This window comes from Sciurus carolinensis, chromosome 18 (assembly GCF_902686445.1).
Source record: "Sciurus carolinensis chromosome 18, mSciCar1.2, whole genome shotgun sequence".
Classification (NCBI taxonomy): Eukaryota; Metazoa; Chordata; class Mammalia; order Rodentia; family Sciuridae; genus Sciurus; species Sciurus carolinensis.
The window spans coordinates 20,872,722-20,890,501 of NC_062230.1; the positions used below are offsets into that span (position 1 = coordinate 20,872,722).

Genomic DNA, 17,780 nt, shown 5'->3' on the forward strand with positions numbered 1-17,780 from the left:
CCTATGCTTCCTCTTGCCCCGTGAAAGCTGAGAGGTTCCTGGAGGCAGAAAGGTGACATAAACACACTATGTGCTTGCTCCCTGGCTTTTGGGTCCCTTACACTAATTCTCACTCCATCCTCAGTTCCTTAGGAGCTGCTTAACCAGGTGCTTGGCTTCTCTCCTCCTCTGTGCCTTTCCCCCCTAACTTTCTACTGTTCATTAGCACCTGTACCAGAAGGTGGGCAAGGGAAAGAAAATGAGGTGAAATCAAACCTGTAGTTTTAGCTACTGAACAGCCTTGTTGTAATTTTTTTAAAAATTGGGTTGGAGATTAAAATAAAATTGAGATTGCTGAATATCTTATCCATGCCTTCTCTTTGGTCTTTTATGGGTGATAGGAGATTGAGTGCATTTTACTAAAGACCAGTAAACTGGTTGACTTTGAAGATCTTGTAAAATTATAATGTAATAAATGCACTGAGTGAGGAGTCCACCGTGAGCATAGGTGATTGAGGATAAGAGAGAGCAGTCTCTTGTGCTTTGCTATCTTTTAGCCATTTAGTGCCTGTTTTCAAGTTTGGACTCCTTGGTACATGGAGATAGCCATTCTCCTTATTGGCCAAAAATCACATGTATTTTCAAAAAAGCTGCGAATAAGCTCACATGTGTGTGAGCCAGTCAGACAGAGGTCACACAGGCAGTTGACCATCCTCATAGAGATAGATAGGTCCTGGGAGTGGCATAGGATATTTTCTTTCTGGGCCAGTTTTGCTCTCTGAGGAATAGTTGTCTTTTCCCCCTTTATTATTTCACATCTCTGCTTTAAAAAACAGCTTTTGCAGGTATGAGTTTGATAATTTCTTTTAGACATTAATTCTTTTTTAAAAATTATTTTTAATTGTAGATGGACATAATACCTTTTTTTTATTTATTTATTTTTATGAGGTGCTGAGGATCAAATCCAGTGCCTCACATATGCCAGGCAAGCACTCTACCACTGAGCCAGAACCCCAGTCCTAGACATTAATTCTTAGCTAGACCCAGTATGTTTTTACTTTTTTGTTGGTTTCTGAAATGTGATTTATGAAGGTATGTCCATCTCATTTTCACCTTTTGGTATTGAGGGGCTTAAAATGACGGTTTCTGAAATGTGAGAGTGATGATATGCTGTGTATTTAATAACAAAAATCTCTTATCCTTGCAGCTGTGACCCATACTCTTCTGGGAAATGATTGAATACAGATGAGTTGGGGAGTCACTGTGATGTGCAAAGAAAGAACCCTGGATTGGGAATGACCTTGACCTGTCTCTGGGCTTCATCTGTAAAATGGAAGCGTCAGACTAAATTGTCCCTGAGCCTTGTCCAGCTCTTAACAGCCTTCCTTCTTATATCTGAAAAACACTTTTAGGGTGGGGTGGAATACGATGAGCTTCATGGCACCAGGAGCCAGAGGGGGAGACCTGGGCGTTGGGGTGCAGGCCTGAATGTCGTCTGCCATGCCCTTCATGCAGCCTTGTTTTTATGTCTGTAGCACAACCTATTTTAATATTTTGGCCTCTTGGCAAAGAAAACCAGCCTTCTAGATTCACAAGGTTGAAATAACACAATAATCTGCCCATCAACTTTTAGCACTATTTCCTTTCAACCTAATTGAGTCTTAACACTAATGAATTAGGAAATGAGAGAGCACTAGCTCAGAGCAAGCCTTGGTAGATGGTGTCTGAGGATTAAAGTTGCTTTTCTGCTATGTTTCAGGTGGTAATGGAATGAAGGGTTGCCTGTCCTGTAGGTAATTGTTGTAGGCCTTTATATTTTTAACTGGAAAAATGTTTACATCTGTATAGTTCTGTACTGAATGAAATTTGGATTGAATTTAAGTTCTCCTCTGAGGAAGATGGCTAGGTTTATTATGTCACTTTTTGTCTTCTTGTCTTATCTAGCTATATTGAGAAGTTTACTGACTTTCTGCGACTCTTTGTGAGTGTTCACCTGAGAAGAATTGAGTCCTACTCCCAGTTCCCAGTGGTGGAGTTTTTGACACTTTTGTTCAAGTACACATTTCATCAGGTAAAGCACCAACATGACCCTTCCCTTCTGAAGAAGAGGTCTCCTTGTTTTCACAATGTTTACTAAATGTGCTGTGTAGTAACAAACTAACAACTTCAATCTTCATAGCAACCTGTGAGGTTGGTACTGTTGTCTCCATTTTACAAATGGAGAAACTGAGGCACAGAGAGTAAACTTGCTCAGGGTCATACAGTCAGCAAATGGTAGAACCAGGATTCGAATCCACAGATTCTGTGCTCTTAACCACTGTTGTGTTAGGGAAGCAAAGTACAGAAAAAGTCTGAAATTAGGGACTTTAATTCTGTTCCGTAACTGTCACTGAAACTCCACAGATTATATATGGTCAAACTCTCGAGTTAAGTTTAGGTGGTATCCAGTTTTATTCCTGTTCAATAAATATATCTGAGCTCCTATTTCATTTTAGGAGGTAGGCATATAAACTTCACTAGCAGCCTTTGCCTTCTTGGGTTTATAGCTTAGTGACCCACTATCTCTCTCTCTCTCTTTCTCTCTCTCTCTCTCTCTCTCTCTCTCTCTCTCTCTCTCACACACACACACACACACACACACACACACACATACATACATACACACACAGTTTTTTAAACCTTTATTGAGGTATAATTTTATGTACCCTGAAATTCATGTCATGATTGGACAGTTCATTGAATTGATAGTCCTGCAACTGTTACCATGGTCTGGTTTTAACATTTCCATCACACCATGTCCCTTTGCCTATTTGTGTGTGTGTTTAAACAAATAAGCTTTTAAATAAAGTGTGACACAAATAGAGAAAAGTACATAGGTCATGTGTACAGCTTGATGAATTTTTCCCAAATGAACACACTCATGGAACTACCACCTAAGACAGAAAATAGAACATTACCAACTCCCCAGAAATTTTCTCATGTCCTTTACCTGAATCATTCCCCCTCCCTTCTCCATGGAAGTAATAGTCCTGACCTTGATACTGCAAGTCAGTTATGTCTGGTTAGAAATTCTCTGAAAAGCAAATAGTGCAATATTTGGTATTTGTTTTGTCTGACTTCTGTTTTTTTTTTTGGGGGGGGGGTTGGGGGGGTGGGTACTGGGGATTGAACCCAGGGGTACTCTACCACTGAGTCATGTCCCCAGCCCTTTTTATTTTTTATTTTGAGATACGGTCCTGCTAAAGCTGAGGCTGGCCTTGACCATCCTCTTGCCTCAGCCTCCCAAGTTGCTAGATTATAGATGTACTGTGCCACTGTGCTTGGCTTTGTCTGACTTTTCTTTTTTCCCCTGTTCACCATTTTGTTTGTGAGTTTTTTCCGTGTTGCTTGTGGCAGTGGTTTGTTCTTGTTCATTGTGTTGTGGTAAGTGGTTGGCTGAAAATCCATTCCACTGCTGATTTGGCTGCTTCTGGTTCTGGGTAATTGTGAATCTGGCTGCAGTGAGCATTCTTGAATGTGCTTTTTGGTATACATGGGTGACTCTTCCTGTTGGTTTATATCAGGGGTAAGACTGCTGGGTCAGAGAGGGCATCTGATTTTAAAGCCTATTTTCTACACCACTGCCATTGTAGCTTAATAAGGCTAGAAGAGGCAAGGGTCTAGCCTGGATGGCGTGATTGGGGATTTGCAGCAAGGACTGAAAACCAGCCTTTCTCAAAGAGGGACTTGGTATGTAAAAATAACAGTCCCCAATGGTGAGGGTGACCTATTCCTTGGAGCAGGGGCAAGGGCACAGATGGCGGAGCCAGGGAGGACCCAAGCTTGAGGAAGTGTAGGAGGTGTGGTAGAGGGACCAGTGAGCACAGCAAGGACGAGGCCACGGGGCTCACGGGCCTGCGGGGGAGGGCAGCAGAAGAGGTGACCTCAAGATGGTGGGAGGGGGTATGTGGGAGGAGCAGGGGAGATGGAGAAGTGACTTGAGAAAGATGCAGAGAAATCTTAAAGGATGCAAGGAAAATTGGATTGAGAGAAGTTTGAGTGTTAAATAGATACTTTAGTATAAGTGAGGCAGAAATAAAAGATAAGGAATCAGTGCTGAGATCAGAAAAGAGGGGCTGGTTTGGGAAAGGGATGAAAATGTCTTGAAATTCACCCCCGCTGTCAGATACTCTTTTAGTGTATACACTAGAGAAGAAAGCTCAAAAACTGCTTTCGGGCTGGGGGTGCAGCTCAGTGATGCAGTGCTCACCCAGCATGGGCAGGGTCTCGGGTTTGGTTTCCAGGACCTGCCTCCCCGCCAAAAAAAAAAAGTTTTCAAGTGTGTGTGTCTCACTTATCCTTCTTTATACTTGGACACCAAAAGTTCTTTGAGAGTGCTGGTTACTTCCATTTGGTCTGTGTCTTTGGATGAGCTATTTTAGTTTCGTTTCTTAGATTTCAGTTTCCTCACCTAAGAAGGGGACTGCAGTGGAGTCTCAGAGACTTCCCCAGTGTTTAAGAGTCTCCTCTGTGTTAGTTTTCCATTGAACTGAAAGAGGTGGTCTCATGTATTCATGTGTTGTATTTATATATTGGGAAAAGAAACAGAAACGTGATCAAGAAGCTTCTTCCTTCCTCTCTTTCCCTGGGGTCATTGTCAGCTGAGCTTTCTTCTGCTCTTGGTCCTACTGAACTAGCTATGGGAGTAGGCATCCTTGGAGTCCAGATAGAGTGCTATTGTGAGCATCAGGCGGAGGGATGGGAGCCCGGAAGGTACTGGTCCCAGTTAGTATAAGGTGGGCAGTCCTTGCAGGAGCGGCGCAGAAGAGAGCATGGCACAGTGCCCTCTGGATCAGGCCTGCTGCTGGGGAGTTCTGTGGGATAGGATTTAAGGATAGAAAGTAAGTGGTCTCAAGAGCTTCTAGTTCTCATCTGTTAACAGTGTGATCTTGGTTTATTGTAACTTTTTTATTCACAAAGTGGGAAAATGTGTCATTTTCCTTTCTACAGGGTTACTGTCAGTGTACTCAGTGTTCTTGTCTTTTCTTTCTCAAATTAATGAAATTTTAGTACTGGAAAACATATTCTGAAAGAAGAGCAGTAGAGCAAAGGATGATGCTAATGTCTTTAGCCATTTCTACTTTTCTGTTCCTTTCCCTGCATTGTTCTTCAATCCACGAATCCTGCCACCAGTCCCTACAGCTTCTTCTCTCCTGGCATGTGCCTCCACCCTGCCTGTCTTGACTGCTGAGCCTGAATTTCCTCTTGGTCCCCTGCTCCCACTGTGCCTGCAGCTCCTTCTGCGTCCTGCGTGTTCATTCTGCCTCTTCTTTAAGGCCATGCCAGAGGTGGCATGGTCTGGGGGAACAGGCTCTGGACGGGGGCTGATCCATGTTCTGGTTCTGATTGTGTTGCTTAGTTGTCTTGTCATCTTGGCTGGGTGATTTACTTCTGAAACCTGACTTCTTTGTCTTACATGGGGAGAAAAACAACCCACTTCCCAAGGTTAGGGTGGAGATCAAATAGAACGATACAGATGAAAAGTATGTACTGTCAACTACTTGGAAGACAAGACAGGGTGTCATTCATTTCTTAAAGAAGCCTGTCAGGATTTTCAATGATCAGTTAGCCGTGGAATGTGAAAAGTGAATCTGAGTATATGTACCTTCTAAAAACGGGTGAGAGTTAGGAAAATTGGGTGACTCTGGAAGTGGCGTCAGCCTAGCATCTCAATGATCTTCATGACTGTATCCACAAATAGGATCAAAGGTCAGATCCCGGGCAGTCTGTGTGCAGTGCCCAGGCTCACAGTGGGACCTGCAGGTACCGATGTGAATGGCATTGTTTCTGGCTATACAGTGGTATATCTGCCTCCTGTCCCTACACCCCTGCAGGGTCATGACCCTGTAGTAAGTCTTCAGTTCAAAGGCATGAGGGTGACTAGTGTAACTGTAAAGTGCTTAACCCAGCCATCCAGGTGCATGTATGTGTGGTGGCTTTTGTGAAAAGCACGTCCACATGCATCTAATCAGTCATTTTCTTTTGAGGGTGGGTATCTTCAAACCAAGGAAGGATGATTGGGTGGGTAACTGACTGACTTATGGGAAGCTCAAGAAGAGAAAGCCAGGATAAGACTGCATCTCCTGGATGTACAAGTCTGTGGCCTGTCTGCTGACTCCCCACGTTATTTCCATGTCTTTCTCATTGCTTTACTTGATTATTCTCCTGGTTGGTTTCATGCTGTGAACTATCTGGCTTTTGCCAAGTATGAAGTAGAGGCAGGACGTGGTAATTTTGTTTTCTGAGGTTGGTGCTGTCCGCTCCTGGTTGATCTTAGCAGTCTAGTTCCAGGGATGCTCTTCAGGGTGTGCGGTTGGCATCTGCCTGATCGATTGTGATTTTAGCTAATAGGTAGGGCTCCATGGCTACCACTTACCAGTGTTAGTTTTTCTTTGGCACATTCTTTATGTGTTCTTGTAAACTTCTGAATTTCCTTGTGGATCAGAAACAGAGGGAAACTGATCCATGAAGGTGAAGGTATTCTTTCTTTACATATCTGATCCTGTCCCCAAATATGTGGTTCAGTGAGGTAGTCATTAGCAAAACCAAAGTAAAGGTTCTTGTGGGCCAGAATTTGGATATTTTAGTGATTTGGGGGTCATAGGTTGAACCTAAATGTGTGTGGTAAAGACTAGCTGTTGGAGAGAATGGTGCCTGGGATTTTCATGAAAGAGAATCTTAAGGCTCTTAAAGTTAACATTGGAGCAGTCCAGGCACTAGGACCCGAGGGCGACTTGCTCTGCTCTTGTTCCTTTCTGTTCTTATCAACACCTAGTCTGAGGTTGCTGCTAACCTGTTTGACACCCCTACTCTTGCAAATGGCATATGCCTTGAGGGTGACACTTAACAGCTCCTTTTCCATCTGTTAGGTAGGAAGACTTGTGAATAGTGCTTTCCTTACATTCAAATGTGTAAACCCTTCACCTTTGAAGCCACTCTTATTTTTGGTTTTGTAATGGTTTGTGGTGGAAAGAGCGTTGACTGGGGGCTCTCAGTTTGTCCTGCATCGTATCTCCCTAATGATGTGTTCCATGGCACCCTTGTCTTGTTAAATTCAGTAGGAGCCAATGGTGAAGATACCGTTTTGGTTACGTTTAAGATACAGTGATGGTTACGAGGAAATAGAGGGAAGCTCTCTGTGCCTACGGTTGTACCCTTTTGGTAGAGGTAAACCCTGGTGTGTGTGTTTCTAAGCAATAGTTGCATTAAGTAATTTCATTGTCTGGATTTCTTTTGTACCATAGCCTACTCATGAAGGTTACTTCTCTTGTTTGGATATCTGGACACTCTTTTTGGACTATCTGACAAGTAAAATTAAAAGTCGTCTGGGAGACAAGGAAGCAGTTCTCAACAGGTAAACCCCAGAAACACTGATAAACAGAAACAATCATTTTTGCCTAAAGGGGCAACTGTGCCTCTGGACCTCTTTAGCGAAACTGACTCATGTAAGCCGTTTAGGCAGTAATGCCATTGAGGGTTTTCTTCATTTTTTCTTTTAAATATCTTACTTTCTTAAAATCTTTTTCTGATTAAAAAAAATCATGTTATTTTTTAGATACGACAATACTTTTGTATTCTTTTTAAAGGCCCTTGTTTTAGAGATACAAAGAAAGATGTATTGAATGAAATGATATGACCTCTGGAATTTGCTTTAAAATAACCCACTGGGGGTAGAAGGGAAGTGTCACATAAAAGAAACAGGATTGGTTATGTGCTGATACCTGATATTGAAGTTAGTTGTTAATAAATTTCCTAAACAAACTGGTTGTGGTGGTTGGTGCATGTCTGTAATTCCAGTGACTTAGGAGGCTGAGGCAGGAGGATATCAAGTTTGAAGCCAGCCCCGACAACTTTGTGAGAATCTGTCTCAATGTAGGATGACAGCAGAGACTGAGGATATAACTTACAGGGAGAATGCTCCTGAATTCAATTCCCAATTCCACAAAAATGCAAAAGAAAAACAAATGTTCTAAATAACTTAATTTATCATGGACGCCTGGGGTTGTGACTCAGTGGTAGAGCACTTGCCTTCCTTGTGTGAGGCACTGGGTTTGATCCTCAGTACCACATAAAAATAAATAAATAAAATAAAAGATATTGTGTCCATCTACAACTAAAAAAATAAAAAATAAATGTGGGAAAAAAATGCTCCCCTCCCCTTTTCCCCCCTGTTGTTATTTTGTTTTTAATGGGAGCTGAACCCAGGGGCACTGTACCACTAAATTACATCCCAATCCTTTTTATTTTTTATATTGAGACAGTTTCACTAAGTTGCTTAGGTCCTCTCTAAATTGCTAAGCTGGGCTTGAACTTTGGTCCTTTTGTCTCAGCCTGCTGAGTCTGTGGGATTACAGGCATGTGCCACTGTACCTGGCTCCTGTGTGTGTTTATTTATTATGATTTAGGAAAAGATTTGGAAAAACATAAGGAAGATAATTTATCCATAATCCTTCGCTTCAAAGTAAGTGTGTGTGTGTGTGTGTGTGTGTGTGTGTGTGTGTGTGTGTGTTTGTGGTGCTCAGGATTGAACCCAGGGCCTTGTGCTTTTAAGGCAAGCACACTACCGACTGAGTTATATCTCCAGCCCAATGGTGTAATTTTCATTGCATTTTTTAAACACAGAAAATAGGAAAAAGTTTGTTTTCCCCAGGTTTCTTGCTCGTAAGCAGAACACACATTTCCTGTATGGTACAGTGCCCCTGAATGGGGAGAAGAGGAGGAGAAATGAGAGGCTTGGCTTGTTAGGGATCCATGGACAGGGTGAGCAGAAGGGCTGTTTTTGTTGTTGTTGTTGTTGTTGTTTTTAAGCAGAAATAGACATGTTACATTCTGGATATTCCAGTGAAATGGCTGTATTCCAGTCACATCCTGAACAGGCAAGCTTGATGGAGGCAGAAAACCCTTGCTTTATATTGTTGGATCAGAATTAAACTATTAAACTAAATCTGGTTCTTTGGTTTCCAGTACATGCATATGAGGCTGCTGGGAGGTTACTGTTGGTGGTCTCACCCCAGGTGCTTTCCTACACTCAGAGTGCTTCAGGTTCTTTTCAGTTTGGTCCTAGCTCTTATGTCTTTACACACTATTCATAAGAGAGGTTTCAGAGCGAGTAGTCACTATGTGTGAAATTGGCCAGCGGATGGGGGAGGTTCTGCACTGTGATGCCATGACTGGGAGTCAGGAGCCCTCAGCATGAACCCTGGCTTTGCAGTTCCTGCTGGCTGGAGTACTTAGCACCTGGAACTTCTCTTCCCTCATTGTAAAAATGGGGATGATGATGATCGTTGTTCAGACATTTAATGAATGTTTTTTAAAGAATGTGTAAGGTTGGTTGGTGGTGGTGGTAGTGAACACCCTCCTCAGATATGTGCCAGATGGAGGGAGGCCGAGAGGAGAAATTCCTCTTGAGAGGGTGGTTTGGATCTCCAAAACCTTTTACCTTTGCTGAAGCTTTAAAGAATTTTGAACATTCTAAATCAAACATTGGCATTCTAAGTTTAAACATTTGTTCTTTTGTTTCCAAACATCATTTTTGTGATTCCAGAATAGCTTCTAAATTGCCATAATGTCAGGTCAGAAACTTTCTTACACAATAGTAGATCCTGTTTTTATTGAAGTAATTATCTTTTTGAATAAAATTCTTCAAAGAGAATATACTTCCTCCAAAATGTCTTTCTTATACACCAAACAGGCATCTTTTGGTTCTGAGATTGTGCCTGATTTTTCTGGTCAGTGGCAGATATTTCTTCATATCGCTCAGGCTTTATGAGAGATAAACAGAAAAAATGATTAATATGAAAATGCTTTTTTTAAAAACAGTAGGAGGTGTGACGAATAGGGTTCCATTGAGAAAGCATGTCCTAGCAGATGAGTGACATTAAACGTGCAGATGAGCATTACCTTGTGAAGGTTGTACCAAGAGATGCAGCAGCGAGACAGTTTAAACTCCTTTTGTGCTCTGTGGTAGCAGTGTTCTTTTGGTTAAGTTTTATGTGCTGATCACTAGATGATGGACATATTAATATAACTCATATTTTTTACCTTTAAAAAAATGTGGGATAGAACCCAGAGCCTCACACATGCCAGGCAAGCACCCTACCACCCTGCCACTGAGCTGCATCTCTAGGTCACTAATATAACTCTTGAAGAATGGTTAGGATAGAGAAATCACATATATAAAACACCTGGCACAGGGTCTTGATATTTTAGGCACTGAGTAGATAAATGGTCTCAGTGATGATGATGGTAGCAGCATGTAATGGCAATATTACTGCTACTGGACTGTGGTGGTGATCAGGGAGTTACTCGACAGAATCCCTGAAGAGGCTGAAGACCTTTATCCCCTGTAGATGTTGACCTGGCTGCCCAGGCATCTATTGCCTGATATCATAGGTGACCAAGTTGCTGGCTGACCACTTCAAACCCTAGAAATTTTCTCACTGATTGTTTGATTATCCTAAAAAAGCCCCCCCTACGCAGCCCCCTGCCAGATACACATACAATATTTTTATAACACCTTTTAAAAATGCCTTTAAAAAATTAAACAGAAAAAGGGAAAGTCCCTCAAAGCTGATCTGGATTTATGCTGTTAAATAGTAACCACCATCTGGGAACTGCCTCTTCTGTCAGACACCCCCTCATGGTGTAAGGTGGTGGACTATAAAGAGGCGAGTATTGAGTAGTTCACTGCCGTGCACAAAACATTTGAACTTTGGTTATGTCACCCTTACATGACACAGTTGTACAAGTGTGTGCTCCATAGCTTTTAAATGACAGTTTGAAAGTTGGCATCACTGCTTCATGTTTTGAGAGCCCCAGTTTGTCAGAGGTGTGCTATTTTGTTGGAGCAGCTGATAAAAAACATTGGCTACTGGTGATCACTGCATTTATTTTAGTTGAGAGCCTGCAAATGTGATCAAATTTTTTCAACTGATAAAATATATGGGAGTTGTTTTGGAATCACATTTGTGGCTTACGCCAGAATTTCAGAAGCAACTGATCTTGCAGGAAGTAGTCAAAAAATGTTTTCTTGGTGTCTTAAATGGGAAACGTAGGTGTGGTTAAGTCACAGAGGCAGCACTTAGTTCCTGTCCCTTGTGGTTTAAAGGTTTTGCATCATTCATCACAACAAAGTGGAAGGCATTGTAAGCTACAAATTTAGAAGCACAAATGTACATAGATGTATTTTTGGTTCTAGGACCCTGGAGATGGAGCGCTGCATGTTCCTTACTCAGAATGCTTAAGTGTCTTGATCAGAGCTGTGGAGACTTTAGAGTACTTGAGTTGCAGCATTAAAGGGATAAACATTCCACTGAACAAAGTTGCTGTTGGGACAGATTGTCCTAATTGCCTTTCTGAGCTGTCCTACGTGGAAAGGTGTAGGTTTCAGGTTTCTTTTCCTCATTTGTCCTTGGGGGATGGTTGCACCTTCACAAGCTCCTGAGAAAATGGGCCAAGCCAAAGTGTGTAAAATGCCTTGGGTGGTGGCTGGTACTCATTAAATGGTACTGCTCCTCTTCCCTCTTCTCTCTCCCTCTTCTCTTTACACTTACCAGCATGAAGGAGGCACCAGTGTAGAAACTTACTTTTACAAGAAGATGAGGAAACCTGTGTGTGTGAAGCAACCTGAAGTTACTGAGTCATGTCCTGTGAACCTTTGTCACAAGCATACTGGCAAGTGCTGACCACGACCAGCACAGGGATTTTGAGTGACTAATTAGATTTCACTGTAAACAAATGTGGATGAGAAAAAGTGCTGCTTTCTTTTTGGAGTGGATTATTCAGTGTCAGAGAGGAAGTGCTGGCTCTGCACATGACTAGATGTATGGAGTATATGAGGGTTAGAACATGGCCTTCTAGCTCCTGCCAGGAGATATTACGTTATGTTATCCTATTTCTTTACTTTTCTTTTCTTTTCTATTCTTTTCTTTTCTTTTCTTTTCTTTTCTCTTTTCTTTTCTTTTCTTTTCTTTTCTCTTCTCTTCTCTTCTCTTCTCTTTTCTTTTCTCTTTTCTTTTCTTGTCTTTTCTTTTCTTTTCTCTTTTCTTTTCTTTTCTTTTCTTTTCTTTGAAATTAATCCCCCAGATTTCCCCAGAGAGCAAACGATGGGATCTTAGTTATTTTATTGAGCTGAAAAAGCCATCCAGGATTATGCTTCTGTCTTTCACCATTTCTGACTTGGAGTTTTGTTTGTTACCTATATCCTTTTTGAGTTCTTTGCTCCTTTGTTTATTCATCTTGTATTTATTGGGCAACTACTATATAGTTACCTTGATATGGATAATTTTATCTAACTTCCAGAACTTTGTGAGGAGTATAGGGTTTTCATCCTTTGGTATATAAGCATTTAATGCTTTTATTAGCTTTATCCATCATATTTTAATGTTGCATGTAATTTTTATTTGATTTAAAAATATTTTCTAATTTCTCTTGATATGTCTTATTTCCAAATCTTTGGGGGATTTTCCATAGATCTTTTTGTTGCTCTCCTAGTTCAGTCTTACTATAGTCTGTAAATATGGTCTTTTAAATTTGTTAAGGATCATTTTATTACTCAAGTCTTCTTGCAGATTATTTGTTGTGCACCTGAAAAAAGATGTGTTCTTCTGCTGTTGTTGAATTTTCTATAAATATCAGACCAGGTTGGTTGATAATATTGAACATGTCTTATTTATCCTACTTGTTCTATCACTTAGAAGTAGATTCTGCAAGTGTAATTGTGAATTCACTTATGTTTCCTATTCTATTAGTTTCTGCTTCATTTTTTTTGTTTTTTGAGATGATGTTAGTTATATGCGAATTTAGTTTTCCTCAATGTATCTATTAGTGTTTGACCATAACTCTCCATATGGGTATATTTTAGTGGTTACTCTGGGAATTTTTATATATATTCTCTTAACGTGAAAAATTAATATTTTATACCAGTTAATAGAGAAATCTTACCACCATATAGATTCCTTTTACCCTCCTTTCTTTACTTTGTGGTTTCATATATTTTGTATTTACAAACTTTGAAAACCCTATCAGAGAATGTTGAAGGTTTGCTTTTATTCATCACCCATCTTTTAAAGATCTTGGGAGCAGAGAAACAGCCTACTTTATTTACCCAGACTCTTGCCAGTTCTCTTGCTTTTCCTTCATTCTTAAAGACCCAAGGTTCTTTTCCATATCAGTTGCCTTGACATTAGTCTGTTTGGGCTGCCATAACAAAAGGCATAGCAGATTGTGTGGCTTAAACAGTGGAAGTTTATTTTTTCCTACTTCTGGAGGCTAGAAGTCCAAGGTAAGGGGGCCAGCAGTTCATTTCTGATTAGAACTTTCTTGATGGCTTGCAAATGACTGCTTTCTTGTGTTCACGTGACCTTTCTTCTATGCATGTGTGGAAAAAGAGACCTCCTTTGTGTTTCTTCTTATGAGGACACCAGTCCTATTGGATTAAGATCCTACCCTGTCACTCCCCCCCCCCCCCCACACACACACTTAACCATTATTATCTCTTTGTAAGCCCTGACTCCAAATATAGTCACACTGAGGGGTACTTCTAGTGCTTCAACTTATGAATTGGGGTGAGGAAGTTCAGCCTAACACCTTTCATTCAAAGAACCTCATGGAAGATTGTTATAATATTGCATTAAAGTCATCGATAATTCCAGCATCTGTGACATCTTGATATGGGCATTTTGGTTGGTTGTCTTTGTCTAGAGAAATGGTCAATGTCTGCTTTTCTTTGCTTACCAAGTGATTTTTCTGGACCCTTTTGCCTGTTTTTTTTCTACCAGCCTGAGGTATAGAAACGGCTTCCATATCCACAGTTGCCTTGTGGTCAATGAAGGATGTTGGGTGAAGCTACAGACGCACAACCGTGACCTAGGAATTAGACGTGGAAGAAGCTTTCCTAGAAGTCCCAGTGACCTCTGTTACTATGTCACTGATAACCCCTATCTGCAAGGGAGCCTGGGAAATTTCATCTTCCAGTTGGCCTCAATGCCTTTTGTTCTCTTACTGAGGAAGAAGGGGAGAATGGGAACAGGGATGCAGCTAGAGCCCCTGCCCCATCCCTGTGCCCCTCCAACTTTCATCAGACACCTTGGAAGATAAGTTAGTAGATTTTGTAAAAGGATGAACTCAGAGTGGTCCCTTCAGCATGGTTCCTAGTGGTTTGATTTTCTAAGTGATGAGGTTTTCTTTTTCCTTTTTGGCATCTAGAATTGCCAACTGCTAATAAGGATTTGAGGTCTAGTTTACAGGTATCCTTCACGTAGAGAGTCTCTAAATTCCCTTTTTGTTCAGAAAGACTTTATAGATGACATAAACAGAATCTGTCTATCCTCTTGTCTGCCTTCTGGTCTGAAGATTTTTTTTCTGTGAGAATGTTTTGGTTTGATATAGCAGTTTATAGTGTGAAACTTTTGTTAACTTAGGAATTTATGTCATGAACAAGTGGCAAATATAAGTTCTAAGCCTAAGTGTTTGATCTTACCTTCCTGTGAAGTCTTCTGAAGTGGGATTTTCATTCTGTGGGGTGGTTGTCCCCACAGGTGTTGCCATTTTTTTTGGTAATTTTTCTTGCCAGCATTTTTTTCCTGGGTCATGATCACTTGCTGGTCTAGTCTAGGACCACTGCTTGTTAGGTAGTTAAGTCATTTTCACAGAATCATTGGGGGTGAATGGGTGGAGCTTCTATCTTTAAGAAATGAGCTGTTGTGCACATCAGACTCTGAAATGTGCCATTTCAGGAGGATCTGTAAATGGTCTGTAGATTGTCTACAGAGTCTTATCTCCTGGGTTGCATCTTTTAGACTAGATGGATTGTATTTGGTTTTAACTTTGGTTGTCTTCTTGTTCCTGAACTCAATCTGGATTAGATTGGGTGTTATTTTAGGGTACTCTCAGGAAAACAGAAAGCACACAGAATTATTTTAACAGAGAATTGAATGTAGGAGATTGGTTTAATAGGTTTTAGAGGACTGAAGAAGCACAAGGGAAACACTGAGGTACACAGATAGTCACTACAGGAAGCAGCTCCACCCCTAAAGCTAGGGGCACAAAGGAAGGAGATCGGGGTTTATCACAGTCAGAGGGGTGGGCTCCATCTAGCTGCCTTCCGAGGAGGGCCTCCAGTGGAGGATGGGCTCATTCCTTTGAGAAGCAGGTGCCGCTGCTGGTACCTCTGAGGGTGTGTGCAAGGCTGGTTCTGAAGTGTGGAATGAAGATGGAAATGAACCAATTGCAGCTGCCAGCTGACCACGGCTGGGCAGTACTGCCAGGACAGTGAGGCCACAGGAAGAACGAAGTCTCCTTATTCCTCCTCCTGCCTTCCTGTCATCCTCAGTGTTCCTTTGGAAGAACCTAACAGGCTGAGGAAAAATGTACATTGCACAGCCTCAGTCCTTGAAATCACAGAGTATGGCGAGTAGATTGGTGTTGAGGTGATTTGCTTTGTGAGTGAGAGCAGTACTTTAACTAGACTTTGAAGCAGTTCAGGACAGGCAAGCATTTAGGCAACATATTTGTTTTTGAAAATGAATGGTTTGTTGGCTCATGTGGTAGCAAATGTTGTGTATAACTTGCTATCTGAGTTAGGTTCTTATCAAAAGGGAAATATGCAAACCTAGGGATCTGAACATTTCTTTGAGAATTTACTGTTAGACACAGATCAGAGGGTCAGGGTTTCCCCAGGCCTTTTCCATTGCTGCTTTTAGTTTCTGAGTTTTCTTAAAATTGACTGAGGATTAGATTTTGGAGTTGGGTGGAACAGGCTTAGTGCCCATTGGTGCTTTGTTTAGTAGGAACATGGGATTTTGAGTACAGGAGACCCGAGTTCAAAGTAGCCAGCTAGCTTTGTGACTTGGGCAATTTATTTGACATTTGTTAACTGGTTTCCTCATCAAAAAAGTCTGGATATGACCTACCCTTCACAGCTGTTAAAGCATTGAATCATTATTTAATTGATATTTATATATAATACCTATAATCTCTAGGTTAACTGCTAAAAAAAAAAATCTTCAGGAATGTATTAGTAAAAGAAATGACAACAGATTTAAAATGATATACTAGAAAATATCTATTTAATGCAAAAGAAGGAAACAGTGAAAGAACTGAGGAACATAAGACTTAAATAGCAAAATGGAAGAAATAAGTCTTCCCTTATTAGTAATTATATTAAATATAATGGATTAAATTCTCCAGTTAAAAGGCAGAGATTGGCAGATTCAGACAAAAGGTTGAAGTGAAAAAATGAAAGATATATTATGTGTAAATGATAAACAAGAGAGCTGGGCTAGTTTAGACATAATAAACATTAAGACACACAAAGAATGACATTATGTAATAGCTAATGAAGATATATGGTAGTTAGGTAAATAAATAACCCTGCTCTTGTTCCACTCTCCATGTCCTTACTGACCCATAAACGGAAGCATTGGGAGTTTAGAGCTTCTTGCATGTGGTAGTCCAGTGGGCATCATTCCCTTCATAGTGCTAGAGGACTTTTTGAAATCCTGGATTAGGGCTTCCTTTCACCTGATGTTGAGTTTCTCCCTCCCACATAGGTACGAAGATGCCCTGGTCCTCTTGCTCACGGAGGTGTTGAATCGAATCCAGTTCAGATACAACCAGGCCCAGTTGGAGGAGTTGGACGATGAGACTCTGGATGATGATGTAAGCGACGTGCCCTAATTGACCTTTGATCATTGTCATGTGCATGGAGACTTGGAGCTTTGGAGAATTCTTACACCAGAGCACTGTTACCAACTGAATTGTACATTTTAAATTCTTATATCTCTTACTGGTCTTTGTAAAAATTGCTGTACAGGCATTTGTTTCTGTATGAACTAGACATGCAACTAGAGAAAGCAGATGTATGATGAAAAGTGGCTTAGTGAGAACTCTGTACTCTTCTTACTTCCCCTGCCTTGCTTTTCCCTTTGTAGTCACTTAACTAGACTTTGAAGCAGGTCTGACAAAGAGTATCTGACTGGATAATGATGGAAGTAGTTTAAGAGACATTTAAATGATGAGGCTAGATGAAAGGAAGTCTGTTTTGAGTATATTTTGTATGGCTGGTTTTGTTTTGTGTTTGCAGTTTGGGGATGGAATTGAGGGCCTTGTGCATGCTAGGCAAGTGCTCTACCACTGAGCTACTTCTGCAGCTTAAGTTCATCTATTCTGATGTAATCGTGAAGGTATTGATGCTGGTGTGTTCAACATTGATAAGGAATATGTCTTCTAAGGACACAACCCCAGTCCTCCTTCCTCTTAGCAGGCACTTTAGATGTTCAAGTACTTGTGTTGTTTTTGAGTTAGAGTGGTGATGGTGCTGAGGACCTTGAGGCTAGCCATGCTTATGTTGGGGGAAAAAGGGTGCTCTGCTTGGAACCAGATGGCCTGGATTTGAATCTCTGCAGCCTTGGGCAAGGAGCAGATGGAGGGTCTGGTATTGAGTTTCTCGGAGCCATATTTATCCTTATCTTCCCAAAGGGGAATGGCTTGTCTTACTGACTTGTGTTGACAATTATGAGAGGCAGCACATAGGGAAGGACTGGTTGCGTGCTGGAGACACAGAGGATGCTTGGTAAACTTGGGTTTCCTTTCTTTTTTTTTTTTTTTTTTTTTTTTTTTGCCTGGGGATTGAACCCAGGGCCTTGTGCACGTGAAGCAAGCACTCTACCAACTGAGCTATGTCCGCAGCCCAGGTTTCCTTTCTTATTAACTGATTTAGGCTACTGCTTCTTAACCTTTAGCATGGGTAAAAATCACTGGAA

General features: G+C 41.1%; 1 protein-coding gene across 3 annotated transcripts in view; it reads left to right on the plus strand.

The window, feature by feature from the left end:
- The window catches only part of Xpo6 (exportin 6), a 101,514-nt gene that overhangs the window by 54,163 nt on the left and 29,571 nt on the right, over positions 1–17,780 (plus strand). For all 3 annotated transcript variants that reach the window (XM_047533193.1, XM_047533191.1, XM_047533192.1), the window contains 3 exons: positions 1,924–2,050; positions 7,263–7,372; positions 16,569–16,677. In XM_047533193.1, the coding sequence (XP_047389149.1) occupies positions 1,924–2,050; positions 7,263–7,372; positions 16,569–16,677 (346 nt within the window). The remainder of the gene's footprint in view (positions 1–1,923; positions 2,051–7,262; positions 7,373–16,568; positions 16,678–17,780) is intronic.